Raw genomic sequence first — 16338 nt, 5'->3', positions numbered from 1 at the left:
GCCTACCGGCACTGTATCAGCGAGCTGTTGGATATAGCGCATGTGCCAAAACAAGAGTGGGCACATTTGCTATATAACGCAACAGTTTTTGTGACAAAACCATCTGTAGATTTGGAAATGCAATGGAAACCCATTTAACTTGTATTTTGCATTCGGTACATGGGAATTTAACGGCAAAAGTTAAATTGTATGTGCACCACGTCATCACGAACAGCCTTTTATTCGCAAAAAGTCCGTTTGATGGAAACATCTCTGGTGGGGAAATGCGCATATTGTTTTATGTAGATTTTTGAATATTCGCATGAAGATCTGTCGCAAATTGGATGGAAACCTAGCTACGGTTGGATAAATATTGTACATGCCATGCCACTAGTCTGGGTACCAGTCTGTTCAGATATCATTCCAGTCCTGTCATGCTAAACCATCTTTGGCATATGACACGGAGTACTAGGAGTTGAACGTGTTCGCTAAACAGACAGAAGGGTAGACAGGCTGCCATGCCACCTATGCTGCCAAAACTTGGGCTGGAATGTAGAGCAGACAGTATCCTAGGAACGATACAGCGCACTAGCTTTTGCTGGGGAGAGAAATGCATGAACACCCAGCGGAAGTTTAGACGGTTAGTGGCGTTGGGGAAAAGGAATTCAACACTGACAGCAAAGAACGAAAATATAAATAATTTTGCTCCCCTCTGACGACCCAGTTTCCGCCATCCCTTACCTATGGCTTCAAATTCAAACATAGATATAGAGGGTGCAACCCAGCATCTTCGTGATATATTAAAACTGGACCGACCCGGGAACAGCGTTGGTAAGTTTAATTGGAATGAAAAGCGCTTTTAGGCCGCATTGCAAGCTAATTCTACTAGCTACCTTTGTACAAAGTTCTAGTTAAGTAAGTTATCTAACGTTAGCTTGCTATCAAAAGTTATGGACGGACGCTGCGAATTGCGAGCTAGCTGAGTATGTTCACATTCGTTCCTAGCTAGTTAGCTAATGACTTGTGAAAATAGCTAATTTACAACTTGCGAACATATTAGCTAGTTAAGTTAGCTGACTACTAGTTAAGCTAACGTTAGCTAACTGACTAAGGTTGCTAGCGTATTAGTTAATTTAGCTTACTAACTACTTTAGTTAACTTAACGACGTTACGCTTGCCAAATGTACTATTACGTTAGCTAATGTTAGCTAGTTTAGTCCCCAAGTTGCACCACGGTTAGCTAACGCCTCGATCACACCGATAGGGTTTGGGATTTTGGTACACCAGAAGTACATTCATTTCCAATAGAACGGCTGCGTTTGCCTTGCAGTGTTGCAGTGAGTTCTGTGTGGTGAATACGTTGGATTTATTGAACGTATGCATCAAATTATATGCATAGATGGCTTGACGGAAATGGTAGTAGAAGGTGAAAGTTGAACTTTTGTTGCACACAGATCTAAATGATGCTGTGTACCATTTTGCGCCAAACGCTGTTGGTGTGTTCGAGGCATACAGCCTGGATCACACAGACAGAAGTACATTCATTACCAAAGGAACGCTGCAGTTTGCCTTGTTCTCTTTCGTTTCTGTAAAGTCATCAGCATGCGAACTCGGCAAGTGAACCGAATGAGTGTGCTCACATACTCCCTTAAAAGACCTTCGCTTGAAAAACGAGAAAAAAGTGGCAGTAGTACTTTCTCCATATTGAGACGTCGTAGCCTTACTCAAAATAGTCAGAATTAATCTAAAGAAATCTCATTAATTTTTATGTTTTTGCAGAGGAGACCCTAGTCGTACAATTTTACATCTAACTAAGATGTTTGGTGCAGTAATTCTCAAGTATTTTTTTTGCATGAAAACTAGTTTTCTCGTTGAATGACAACACACTATATTGAAGAATCCCTACTGTTGACCAATCACAGACGAAGGTGCGTAGACTTTGGCTACTGACTTCGGCTTGCATCGCTAAAAATGTTGGGTGCACCAACAGCCGAAAAAACACTTGCCAAAACAAACAACGTAACAAAATGTCATCATAATATATGCACAAACTGTTTCGGATGGGAAGCATGTGGACGCCTTAACGGGTCGCCAAATTACCTATGGAAAATCCTTCCCCTTCACGTGATGTGTTTGAGATGCTTAATATGAAATGTTTAGTCACACCACACACTTACTGTACCCACAAGACCTGTCACTATAAAAGGCTGTGTGGCGTGACATACTGTCTTTTCTTCACTCTCATGTTGTGTTTTACATTACGAGATTGCTATCAATCCCCTTCGGATTTCTTAATTACAGAATTACGATTCTTCAACGACTCGGAAGTGCATAAGTAGTTAATTTTTATCTAATCTACTCCCCCTCTCTCGTTATTGTGCCTGCCTTTACATGCTCACTGCTTTTTGCAGGCATTTCCATCCTTGTGTGTTAGCTAGCTAGTTAGCTTCGGGTATATCCCGTTACCTCAGAAGTTAGCTTGTAGCTAGCTAGTGAAGTTAGCCACACATAGCTACCAAGCTAATTAGTTTATACCTGTTATTGGCGCTTGTTGACCCAAGGTGCTGTACCGGTACCCGCTTGACTGCCACACCAACCCGTTGATACAGCATTACCACTCCTTCGTTTGGCTGTGATCACAGAGCTCAGCAGTGCTGTAGGCTACCGGTCCTCGCTTGACCAAGTCAACTAACGCAGAGACTGACAGTCCACGCTTGATTGTGCCAGTTTAGGCAGGAGTCTCGACCCTGAAGCACGACGGGTCGGAGCCAACTGTACGTTTTCTTGTAACACACTTCTCTGATGTGAAAATCCGTTCTTTGCACACTGACTCAGTGCTGTACACAGGATGTCGTTCCACCCATGTCAATAGTGTGTGAAACTATTCCCAGTCTCAGATGACCACACACTTTGCGTTCTTTGCTTGGGAGTTGAACATGCTCAAGCGGCTGCACAGGGTAGCAGCTCTTGCACTCACTGTCAGATATTCAAACCAAGAGCATTGAAATCTCGACTTGCACGCTTTGTGGGCGGAGCGACGATTGTCAGACCATGAGACATCCAGAAAATCGGTTTTCTCACAAACGTCTGTAGCACCCGAACGGTTTGGCCTTCAAAATATTATGACACCTATATAGAATTATGAGACTCTCACAAACACCATGGCGTTCTCAGTTTTGCTCTACGACCCCCACAAGCATCACGGGACTCGTCTGAAGTCGGTACTGCAGATCTGCCAACTTCTGTCTGTAGCGTCCGAACAGTTTGGGCTACAGACTAATATTACCCATCTATGGGAAGGTGAGTCTCTGACGAGCACATACGTAAAGTACCAGTCAAAAGTTTGGACACCTACTCATTCCAGGGTTTTTTCTTTATTTTGACTATTTTCTACATTGTAGAATAATAGTGACGACATCAAAGCTATGAAATAACACATATGGAATCATGTAGTAATCATAAAAGTGTTAAAGAAATCAAAATATATTTTAAATTTGAGATTCTTCAAATAGCCACCCTTTGCCTTGATTACAGCTTTGCACACTCTTGGCATTCTCTCAACCAGATTCACCTGGAATGCTTTCCAACATTCTTGAAGGTGTTCCCACATGCTGAGCACTTGTTTGGCTGCTTTTCCTTCACTCTGCTGTCCGACTCATCCCAAACCATCTCAATTGGGTTGAGGTCTTGGGATTGTGGAGGCCAGGTCATCTGATGCGGCACTCCATCACTCTCCTTCTTGGTAAAATAGCCCTTACACAGCCTGGAGGTGTGTTGGGTCGTTGTCCTGTTGAAAAACAAATTATAGTCCCACTAAGCCCAAACCAGATGGGATGGCGTATCACTGCAGAATGCTGTGGTAGCCATGCTGGTTAAGTGTGCCTTGAATTCTAAATAAATCACAGACAGTGTCACCAGCAAAGCACCCCCACACCATAACACCTCCTCCTCCATGCTTTACGGAGGGTAATACACATGCGTAGATCATCCGTTCACCCACACCGCGTCTCACAAAGCCACGGCGGTTGGAACCAAAAATCTCCAATTTGGACTCCAGACCAAAGGACACATTTCCACCGGTCTAATGTCCATTGCTCGTGTTAATTGCCTGAGAAAAAAAAAGAAACCTGGCCCAAGCAAGTCTTGGCCCAAGCAAGTCTCTTCTTCTTATTGGTGTCCTTTAGTAGTGGTTTCTCTGCAGCAATTTGACCATGAAGGCCTGACTCACAGTCAACAGTTGATGTTGAGATGTGTCTGTTACTTGAACTCTGTGAAGCATTTATTTGGGCTGCAATTTCTGAGGCTGGTAACTCTAATGAACTTATCCTCTACAGCAGAGGTAACTCTGGGTCTTCCATTCCTGTGACGGTCCTCATGAGAGCCAGTTTCATCATAGCGCTTGATGGTTTTTGCGACTGCACTTGAAGAAACATTCAAAGTTCTTGAAATTTTCCGTATTGACTGACCTTGTCTTAAAGTAATGATGCACTGTTGTTTCTCTTTGCTTATTTGAGCTGTTCTTGCTGTAATATGGACTTGGTCTTTTACCAAATAGGGCTATCTTCTGTATACCCCCCTACATTGTCACAACACAACTGATTGGCTCAAACAAATTAAGAAGGAAAGAAATTCCACAAATTAACTTTTTAAGAAGGCAAACCTGTTTAATTGAAATCCATTCCAGGTGACTACCTCATGAAGCTGGTTGAGAGAATGCCAAGTGTGTGCAAAGCTGTCATCAAGGCAAATATATTTTGATTTGTTTAACACTTTTTTTGGTTACTACATGATTCCATGTGTTATTTCATAGTTTTGATGTCTTCACTATTATTCTACAATGTAAATAATATTACAAATAAAGAAAAACCCTTGAATGAGTAGGTGTGTCCAAACTTGCGAATGGTAGTGTACATGTTGGTTGTTTTGCTCTAGGACAAACACAAGCCTCACAAAGACTCGTTTGAAGGTACCCCGGTACAAGTTAAACAAATTAATGGAAGTATACAGTTGAAGTCGGAAGTTTACATACACTTAGGTTGGAGTCATTAAAACTCGTTTTTCAACCACTCCACACATTTCTTGTTAACAAACTATAGTTTTGGCAAGTCGGTTAGGACATCTACTTTGTGCATGACAAAAGTAATTTTTCCAACAATTGTTTATAGACAGATTATTTCACTTATAATTCACTGTATCACAATTCCAGTGGGTCAGAAGTTTACATACACTAAGTTGACTGTGCCTTTAAACAGCTTGGAAAATTCCAGAAAATGGTGTCATGGCTTTAGAAGCTTCTGATAGGCTAATTGACATCATTTGAGTCAATTGGAGGCATACCTGTGGATGTATTTCAAGGCCTACCTTCAAACTCAGTGCCTCTGCTTGACATCATGGGAAAATCAAAAGAAATCAGCCAAGACCTCAGGAAAAAAAAATGTAGACCTCCACAAGTCTGGTTCATCCTTGGGAGCAATATCCAAACGCCTAAAGGTATCACGTTCATCTGTACAAACAATAGTACGCAAGTATGAACACCATGGGACCACGCAGCCGTCATACCGCTCAGGAAGGAGACGCGTTCTGTCTCCTAGAGATTAACGTACTTTGGTGCGAAAAGTGCAAATCAATCCCAGAACAACAGCAAAGGACCTTGTAAAGATGCTGGAGGAAACGGGTACAAAAGTATCTATATCCACAAAAAGACGTGTCCTATATCGACATAACCTGAAAGGCCGCTCAGCAAGGAGAGAAGCCACTGCTCCAAAACCGCCATAAAAAAGCCAGACTACGGTTTGCAACTGCACATGGGGACAAAGATCGTACTTTTTGGAGGAAAAAAGGGGTAGCTTACAAGCTGAAGAACACCATCCCAACCATGAAGCAGGGGGGTGGCAGCATCATGCTGTGGGGGTGCTTGGCTGCAGGAGGGACTGGTGCACTTCACAAAATAGATGGCATCATGAGGAAGGAAAATTATGTGGATATATTGAAGCAACATCTCAAGACATCAGTCAGGAAGTTAAAGCTTGGTCGCAAATTGGTCTTCCAAATGGACAATGACCCCAAGCATACTTCCAAAGTTGTGGCAAAATGGCTTAAGGACAACAAAGTCAAGGTATTGGAGTGGCCATCACAAAGCCCTGACCTCAATCCTATAGAACATTTGTGGGCAGAACTGAAAAATTGTGTGCGAGCAAGGAGGCCTACAAACCTGACTCAGTTACACCAGCTCTGTCAGGAGGAATGGGCCAAAATTCACCCAACTTATTGTGGGAAGCCTGTGGAAGGCTACCCGAAACGTTTGACCCAAGTTAAACAATTTAAAGGCAATGCTACCAAATACTAATTGAGTGTATGTAAACTTCTGACCCACTGGGAATGTGATGAAAGAAATAAAAGCTGAAATAAATCATTCTCTCTACTATTATTCTGACATTTCACATTCTTAAAATAAAGTGGTGATCCTAACTGACCCGAAGACAGGGAATTTTTACTAGGATTAAATGTCAGGAATTGTGAAACTGGGTTTAAATGTATTTGGCTAAGGTGTATGTAAACTTCCGACTTCAACTGTATATGGAAGTAGTTTAGTGCCTAAAGTAAGGGGTTAAATAGGTGCCTGCTCTTTTTCTCTGTCTGATATATTACAGACACTTCACAACAAACTTCCTTTTGATTTCTCTATGGGCTAATAGCAGTAAGGCCGAACAGGGGTGTCAAACTCATTCCATGAAGGAAACTCATTCCTAGTGTCTGCAGGTTTTTATTTTTTCCTTTCAATTAAGTCCTAGACAACCAGGTGTGGGGAGTGTCTTACTAATAAGTGGCCTTCATTCATCAATCAAGTACAAGGGAGGAGCGAAAACCGGCAGACATTCGGCCCTCCATGGAATGAGTTTGGCACGTGCTCTGGAGGGTTAATCATAGCGGCATTTCACCTGCCTCCCCACTCCTCACAGGATAGTCATGAGTTGCATACACTTTGCCTGCATACAATGGTGTATGGAGGGGAGCAGAGACTGGCACATTTGGATTACCAATGCAGTGTCAAAATCATACGCTGTAGCAGGTAGATCAACTCCAGACAGCGTGGTAGCACAATTGTTCATGGGTATGGCCACTTCATGGGCCCTTTTCAGAGGGGCCTCCCTAGACACTCTCTGTGCTGCTGCAATTTGGGCAACGCCCATGACTTTCATGAGGTACTACAGAATCTATGTTATGTCCACACCATCACTGTGGTTCTGGACACGGCATGCTCGCTCAACCCAGATAAGTGAGCGTACCGTCAACCTTGTACATTCATACATTGGCCCTTCTGTAGCTCAGTTGGTAGAGCATGGCGCTTGCAACGCAAGGGTTGTGGGTTCGTTTCCCACGGGGGGCCAGTATGAGAAATGTATGCATTCACTAATTGTAAGTCGCTCTGGATAAGAGTGTCTGCTAAATGACTAAAATGTCAACTGGATCACTAAAAAAATACTTATCAACCATCAGTGAGATGGCTGTTCTTTACAGAGGCCTTCCACTCTTGGTGCTGTTGCACCCAACTAAAGAATCATGTAAGTTCTAGCTTTCAGCTTGCGTGTGTATACGGTTGTATACCACAGTTGAAATTATGTGTTACCCTGTTGGGTAATTATATTCTGTTGCATCCTGTGGTGGATACAATCAATGTCCCAGGGACTCATCTGGACAAAGTTAAGTGGTGTTATCCCACTCTGTTGTCCGAACGACCTCTTTGGTACAGGCTCTCCCATAGGTTGTTTGGCAACCCATTACGAAAACGAAAGAACATTGGTTTACAGATATAACCTTTGTTCTCTGAGTAGATAACGAGTCACCAAGCTTTCATGTCGTTCCTCCACCTCCGTGGGGTTCAAGTGAAGTAATAGACAGTATGTCACGCCCCACCACCTTTTTATAGTGACTAGTCACGTGGGTACAGTAAGGGTGTGGCATGACTGTAAACACCTTTTGATATTAAGCATCTCAATCACATCGCGTGAAGGGGAAGGAGTTCCTGTAGGTCGACTGGCGAGCCGTTACTCTAATCAGAGGACCAAGGTTACATCCGTAACCCAACGTTCTGTGTGCTGCATATGTTGGATAAATCAAATTGTATGCGTGGACTTGACAGAAATAGTAGCAAAAGGTGAATGTTAAACTTTTGTTGCACACATATGCAGTACAAATGTTGGTTTACATAATGAATAAACTGTCATTTCAGAATTTATTATGCAGCATTGATACAGTGACTCTGTCGGTCTGATCGAGGCATAACTTTAGCAGAACGTGCCGTCCCTATCATGCCAATTAACTTTAGCGAATTAATGTTAGCTAGCTAGTAAAACATTAAGTAATTGATGTTGGCTAGCTAACTTGGCTAACTAACGTTACTAGACTAGCTACAGGTTAGATGTTTGCTTGCTTGCTTGCTTGGTAGTTTGCAACGTTATCAAACTAGCTGTACGTTTACGTAGCTAGTTAGCTATAGACGGCGCTAGTTAGGTAAGTTGGCTAACGTTACTATTTTAAAGTGCGCAACAGCTACCTAACACATCGGTTTTAATTAATATAAATAAGTAGCTAGCTAACTACCTAGCTAAATAACTAGGCAGCAGGTAGCCCAAAAATGGACTAAATGTAGGCTGGTTAAACCCGTTTTTAGGTGATTTTCTGGTATATCATCAACATAAATAAATCATAACACGTTTTGGGATAATTTGGCAGCTAGCTACATTTTGAAGTGTTGCATTTGTATTCAAGTGGGTCGCTCGCCAACGCTGTAAGTGTAATGCAACATATTTTTTTTGTTAATCACTTCCATCTATATCACGCTGAAATCAATAGAACGGGGCAGATGTTTGGGGTGTAGCGCTGTTTAAACTAACACTATTCAAAGGCCACAAGGAAACTTGGAATAACCTATACGTTGTTGGTTTATGAGAACTTGTAGAAGGCTTGTATCTATATTTTGGAATGTTGATAAGGGAAAATTCCACTTTGTTAGTTCACTTAAACAAATCATGACGCGGCATAGGAATTCAACAGTGACTATGGTTGGCTGCTATTTAAGTGATAGTTTGACTGTCAATTCCACGTATTGATTTGTGTGGCCTGCGACTTTTATAGAGAGACTGCCCCCCAAAAAATGTGGGCAATTCCTGGCCAATCCTGCACATTATGGCGCGTGTGACAAAATCAATAGATCAAATAAAAATGTTGAATCCAATTTTATTTATCACATGCTTCGTAAGCAACCGGTGTGGACTAACAGTGAAATGCTTACTTACGGGCCCTTCCCAACAATTCAGAGAGAAAGAACATCGAGAAATAATAGAGAAGACTGAATAATAATGAAAGTAATAATATACTCAGCAAAAAAAATAAACGATCCTGTCTTTCAAAGATAATTAGTAAAAATCCAAATAACTTCATAGATCTTCAATTAATGAACATGCACCTGTGGAACGGTCGTTAAGACACTAACAGCTTACAGATGGTAGACAATTAAGGTCACAGTTATGAAAACTTATGACACTAAAGAGGCCTTTCTACTGACTCTGAAAAACACCAAAAGAAAGATGCCCAGGGTCCCTGCTCATCTGCGTGAACGTGCCTTAGGCATGCTGCAAGGAGGCATGAGGACTGCAGATGTGGCCAGGGCAATAAATTGCAATGTACTGTGAGACGCCTAAGACAGCGCTGATCGTCCTCGCAGTGGCAAACCACGTGTAACAACACCTGCACAGGATCGGTACATCCGAACATCACACCTGCAAGACAGGTACAGGATGGCAACAACAACTGCCCGAGTTACACCAGGAACGCATAATCCCTCCATCAGTGCTCAGACTGTCCTCAATAGGCTGATAGAGGCTGGACTGAGGGCTTGTAGGCTTGTTGTAAGGCAGGTCCTCACCAGACATCACCGGCAACAACGTTGCCTATGGGCACAAACCCACCGTCGCTGGACCAGACAGGACTGGCAAAAAGTGCTCTTCACTGACGAGTCGCAGTTTTGTCTCACCAGTGACATCGTCGAAGGAATGAGCGCTACACCGAGGCCTGTACTCTGGAGCGGGATCGATTTGGTGGAGGGACCGTTATGGTCTGGGGCGGTGTGTCACAGCATCATCGGATTGAGCTTGTTGTCATTACAGCCAATCTCAACGCTGTGCGTTACAGGGAAGACATCCTCCTCCCTCATGTGGTACCCTTCCTGCAGGCTCATCCTGACATTACCCTCCAGCATGACAATGCCACCAGCCATACTGCTCGTTCTGTGCGTGATTTCCTGCAAGACAGGAATGTCAGTGTTCTGCCATGGCCAGCGAAGAGCCCGGATCTCAATCCCATTGAGCACGTCTGGGACCTGTTGGATCGGAGGGTGAAGGCTAGGGCCATTCCCCCCCCAGAAATGTCCGGGAACTTGCAAGTGCCTTGGTGGAAGAGTGGGGTAACATCTCACATCAAGAACTGGCAAATCTGGTGCAGTCCATGAGGAGGAGATGCACTGCAGTACTTAATGCAGCTGGTGGCCACACCAGATACTGACTGTTACTTTTGATTTTGACCCCCCCTTTGTTCAAGGACACATTATTCAATTTCTGTTAGTCACATGTCTGTGGAACTTGTTCAGTTTATGTCCGTTGTTGAATCTTGTTATGTTCATACAAATATTTACACATGTTAAGTTTGCTGAAAATAAACGCTGTTGACAGTGAGAGGACGTTTCTTTTTTTGCTGAGTTTAGATACACAATGAGTAACACAATTGAGGAAGATATGTACGTATAACTAGGAATAAAGTGACAGATGGTAAACAGTAGCAGCAGCGTATGTTATGAGTCAGTTGGTGTGAAAAGGGCTTGGGGGTAGAAGCTGTTCAGGGTCCTGTTGGGATTATATATTTTTATACTAACATCACCAATCTGAGGTAAAAAGGATGTGTAATTCCACTCAATTCTATGGGGTGAAAAATACAAGCTTGTGTAAGATAGTAACACAAACTGTCGACATTAGGGTAATTGGCGCAATATACGATTTTAATATGGTAAAGTAATTCAACATGACAATTTAAGATAATAATAATAATAATAATAATATGCCATTTAGCAGACGCTTTTATCCAAAGCGACTTACAGTCGTGCGTGCATAAATTTTTGTGATAGTATACACTGAGTATACCAAACTTTAGGAACACCTTCCTAATATTGAGTTGCACCCCCCCAACAAACAATTGACACTGAGAGAATAAAAAATAAAACCTGCAGTAAACAAATCTGTTTTCACTAAATGTCAATGTGGTCGTCAAAATGCATAATATATTTGAAAACATTGTGGCAGGTACCCATGTCTAAAAATCCCAATACTTCATGTTATGATATTTATGCGATATGAGCCCAAATGTAAAGCAAGTGCCGTTAACATGCTGACCAAACGGCTCCCCATGTTGATTTTGGGGCTGACCCCATTTAGTCGTCTGGTCGATTGTTTGGTTGATAGACTGCAGTCGCAAATTATAATTTTTCATGGTGCACAAGACACCGGTCTGATTCGCGCCTATCTCAGTGGACTAATCCATTGCGGAGGCCACAGGAGGGCACAGTCCAGCACTCTAAGACATGTGCCACTTAAATTGTATTTCTTTATATTATGTAAGAGTAATGGGGCTACACCCATAAATGTTATTTTATAACAAATGCGCTTTCTCCCGCGTTGGATAGCGGTCGCTGTCTGCGGTTCTGAAACATAATCTTCAGTGCACTGTTGAATTGGCGCCTTTCCCAAGATGTTGCTATGTGCATAATAGCAAAGTTAACCAGCTGCAAAATGTTGGATAAATCAATTTCACAAATTCAGCTGTTTTTAATCTTTGCTATGCTGCAATAAAGGCTTTACAATTGTTTTATTTCCTTAGAACACTGGTATTACTTAATTATTTAGTGTTTACACTGTTCTAAACGGGTAGAAAATTAAATTGTAGTCTAACAGCACCTGTTCGTCACATAGTATGCATGCAGCTCTCGCTCCTATACCATCCTTTTTCTTGACCACCACCTTATTGTTATGATGATCATTATATTTATAAGTAATGTCATTATCATTGGTAGACTTCGTATGGTAGTAACTTTGTATAATCACCATTGAGCTGTAGGCCTAAGAGCGCATCCTTTTTAGTCTTAATGCCATAACGTACTTAGGCCTATATTTCAATTTATGAACTGGGTGGTTTGAGCCCTGAATGCTGATTGTCTGAAAGCCTTGGGATATCAGACCGTATAGGATTCCAAGATGGCGTAGCAGTGTGGTCGTGTTTTCTGTCGTGTCCTCGTGTAAATAGCCAGTTTTTTGTTTTTTTGTCTATTTTGTATGTATTTCTCAATTTTACTTTTTTACTTTTCAGTCTTTAACTAAATATGCTTTCCTGCAACCCGCCTCACCCAACGTGGAAAGGATCTATTATTTCTTTATAACTTTTATCAAGAACCTTAAGCTGAAACTAGTCTAGCTGCAACCGAATGGCTGTTGTAGCCAGCTAGCTAGCTACTTGCTATTAGCCACCGTTAGTGATCTAAACCATTGTCCGTGGCCTGCACTACCCACCAGCCAGCTCTAGCTATCGACCCAGAGCATATCGGATTTTCTGCCGGAATCACTGGACCCTAACGCCGGATCATCGCAACTAGCTAGCGGCAACCGAATGGCTGTTGTCGTTGGCTAATTACCATTGCCCCTTAGCAAGCACCAGTTAGCCTTGAGCTAGCCTCGAGCCAGGCCCATCTCCCGGCTATCTACCTCTCTGTCAATCGGACGGGACCTCCTAGTGTTGACACGGAGCCCCACCGATCCAACACGACTGGTCTGCAGACGAAATCGTCTGATGTGGTTTTCAACAGGCTTCCCGTTCCAACGTCGACCACGAAGATCCATCTGCTAGCCCCGGCCCGCTAGCACACGCAAGCTGTGCCTCTTGCTCGCCAGTGTTGTAGCAGCCCCCAAACTACCTCCGAACTCTCCTATTGCTGTTCACTGGACCTTATGATAACTCAGCTATACAGCTGATGCCTGCTGGACTGTTCCTTTATACGGTACCGCATCCTGTTTATGTTTCGCCTCTTACCAACTGTTGTCTTAGCTCTCTCGAATAACACCTGTGATTACTTTATGCCTCTCTCCCATGTCAATATGCCTTGCTTATTGCTGTTTCGGTTATTTCTTATTGTACTATTTCACTGTAGAGCCCTCAGTCCAGCTCAACCTGTCTTAGATAGCTCCTTTGTCCCACCCCCCATACACGCGGAGACCGACTCAATCGGTGCCTCCAGTGACGCTATCTCTTTCATTGTTACCCAACGCTTAGGTTTACCTCCACTGTACTCATATCCTTGTCTGTACATAATGCCCTGAATCTATTCTACAACGGCCGGAAATCTGCCCCTTTTATTCTCTGTACCCAACGCACTAGAAGATCAGTTCTTAAAGCCTTTAGCCGTATCCTTATTCTACTCCTCCTCTGTTCCTCTGGTGATGTAGAGGTTAACCCAGGCCCTGTAGCCCCCAGTATTACTCCTACTCACCAGACGTTATCATTTGTTGACTTCTGTAACCGTAAAAGCCTTGGTTTCTTGCACGTTAACATCAGAAGCCTCCTCCCTAAGTTGTAGTTATTCACTGCGTTAGCACACTCTACAACCCTGATGTTCTAGCAGTGTCTGAATCCTGGCTTAGGAAGGCCAGCAAAAATTCTGAAATTTCCATGCCCAACTACAACATTTTCCGTCTAGATAGAACTGCCAAAGGGGGTGGGGTTGCAATCTACTGTAGAGATAGTGCTCTGCAGGCTATCATACTATCCAGGTCTGTGCCCAAACAGTTTGAACTTCTACTTCTAAAAATCCACCTTTCCAGAAATAAGTCTCTCACTGTTGCCGCTTGCTACAGCACCTCCTCCCAACTGCCCACTACACTGAGGCTAGGAAACACTGTCACCACCGATAAATCTATAATAATCGAGAATTTCAACAAGCATTTTGCTACGGCTGGCCATGCTTTCCACCTGGCTACCACTACCCCGGCCACCAGCTCTGCACCCTCCGCTGCAACTTGTCCATGCACCCCCCGCTTCTCCTTTACACAAATTCAGACAGCTTATGTTCTGAAAGAGCTGAAAAATCTGGACCCCTATTAAATCAGCTGGGCTAGACAATCTGGACCCTTTCTTTCTAAAATTAGCCGCCAAAATTGTCGCAACCCCTATTACTAGCCTGTTCAACCTCTCTTTCTTAACGTCTGAGATCCCCAGAGATTGGAAAGCTGCCGCGGTCATCCCCCTCTTCAAAGGGGGTGACACTCTAGTTCCAAACTCTTACAGACCTATATCCATCCTGCCCTGCCTTTCGAAAGTATTTAAAAGCCAAGTTAACAAACAGATCACCGACCATTTCGAATCCCACCGTACCTTTTCCGCTATGCAATCCGGTTTCCGAGCTGGTCATGAGTGCACCTCAGCCACGCTCAAGGTCCTAAACGATATTATAACCGTGATCGATAAAAGACTGCACTGCGCAGCCGTCTTCATCGACCTGGCCAAGGCTTTCGACTCTGTCAACCACTGCATTCTTATTGGCAGACTAAATAGCCTTGGTTTCTCAAATGACTGCCTCGCCTGGTTCACCAACTACTTCTCAGAGTTCAATGTGTCAAATCGGAGGGCCTGTTGTCTGGACCTCTGGCAGTCTCTATGGGGGTGCCACAGGGTTCAATTCTCGGGCCGACTATTCTCTGTGTATATCAATGATGTCGCTCTTGCTGCTGGTGACGCTTGGATCCACCTCTATGCGGACGACACCATTTTGTAAACATCTAGCCCTTCATTGGACACTGTGTTAACAAACCTCCAAACGAGCGTCAACGCCATACAACACTCCTTCCGTAGCCTCCAACTGCTCTTAAACACTAGTCAAACTAAATGCATGCTTTTCAATCGAACGCTGCTTGCACCCGCCCACCCGACTAGAATCACTACTCTCGGCGGGTCTGACCTAGAGTATGTGGACAACTACAAATACCTAGGTGTCTGGTTAGACTGTAAACTCTCCTTCCAGACTCACATTAAGCATCTCCAATCAAAAGTTAGATCTATAATCAGCTTCCTATTTCGCAACAAAGCCTCCTTCACTCATGCTGCCAAACATGCCCTCGTAAAACTGGCTATCCTACCGATCCTTGACTTCGGCGATGTCATTTACAAAATAGCCTCCAACACTCTACTCAGAAAATTGGATATATAGTCTATCACAGTGCCATCCGTTTTGTCACCAAAGGCCCATATACTACTCACCATTGTGACCTGTACGCTCTTGTTGGCTGGCCCTCACTACATATTCGTCGCCAAACCCACTGGCTCCAGGTCATCTATAAATCACTGCTAGGCAAATCCCCGCCTTATCTTAGCTCACTGGTCACCATAGCAACACCCACCCGTAGTCTGCGCTCCAGCAGGTATATCTCACTGGTCATCCCCAAAGCCAACACCTCCTTTGGCCGCCATTCCTTCCAGTTCTCTGCTGCCAATGACTGGAACGAACTGCAAAAATCTCTGAAGCTGGAGACTTATCTCCCTCACTAACTTTAAGCATCAGTTGTCAGAGCAGTTTACCGATCACTGCACCTGTACACAGCAATTCTGAAATTAGCCTACCCAACTACCTCATCCCCATATTGTTATTTATTTTGCTAATTTGCACCCCAGTATCTCTATTTGCACAACATCTTTTGCACATCTATCATTCCAGTGTTAATACGAAATTGTAACTATTTTGCACTATTTGCCTATTTATTGCCTTACCTCCATAATTTACTACATTTGCACACACTGTATATAGATCTTCTATTGTGTTTTTTACTTTGTTTTGTTTATCCCATATGTAACTGTGTGTTGATTTTATCGCACTGCTTTGCTTTATCTTGGCCAGGTCGCAGTTGTAAATGAGAACTTGTTCTCAACTGGCTTACCTGGTTAAATAAAGGTGAAATAAAATAAAAACTATTTTTTATTTTTACTGTTCTAATTATGTTGGTAACCACTTTATAATAGCAATAAGGCTCCTCTGGGGTTTGTGGTATATTGGCCATATACCACGCCCCCCTCAGGCCTTATTGCTTAAATATAGTCTACTGTATCAATCCTCCTTTCATGTCATCACACAGCATACGAGTCATTCATGCTTTGAAATGCAATCAAGCATTTTAGTTTTAAATGAAATAAAGGGAGCTTTGAATAATTAGCCTAAACAATCATTTAACCGCAATTCACGAATGCATGCAACTGTTTTTAGTCTTTGCTGTAATA

At 43.1% G+C, this 16338-nt stretch overlaps 1 protein-coding gene across 3 annotated transcripts in view; it reads left to right on the top strand.

Annotated features, from left to right (window-relative positions):
- The first annotated feature begins 611 nt into the window (after positions 1 to 611).
- The window catches only part of LOC121531876 (enhancer of mRNA-decapping protein 4), a 63507-nt gene continuing 47780 nt past the window's right edge, over positions 612 to 16338 (top strand). For all 3 annotated transcript variants that reach the window (XM_041837402.2, XM_041837403.2, XM_041837401.2), the window contains exon 1: positions 612 to 810. In XM_041837402.2, the coding sequence (XP_041693336.1) occupies positions 723 to 810 (88 nt within the window). In that variant the 5' untranslated portion in view covers positions 612 to 722. The remainder of the gene's footprint in view (positions 811 to 16338) is intronic.

The sequence above is a fragment of the Coregonus clupeaformis genome, chromosome 19 (assembly GCF_020615455.1).
Source record: "Coregonus clupeaformis isolate EN_2021a chromosome 19, ASM2061545v1, whole genome shotgun sequence".
NCBI lineage: Eukaryota > Metazoa > Chordata > Actinopteri > Salmoniformes > Salmonidae > Coregonus > Coregonus clupeaformis.
Note: the sequence above shows the minus strand (reverse complement) of the source record. Positions and strands in the feature narration are given on the sequence as shown.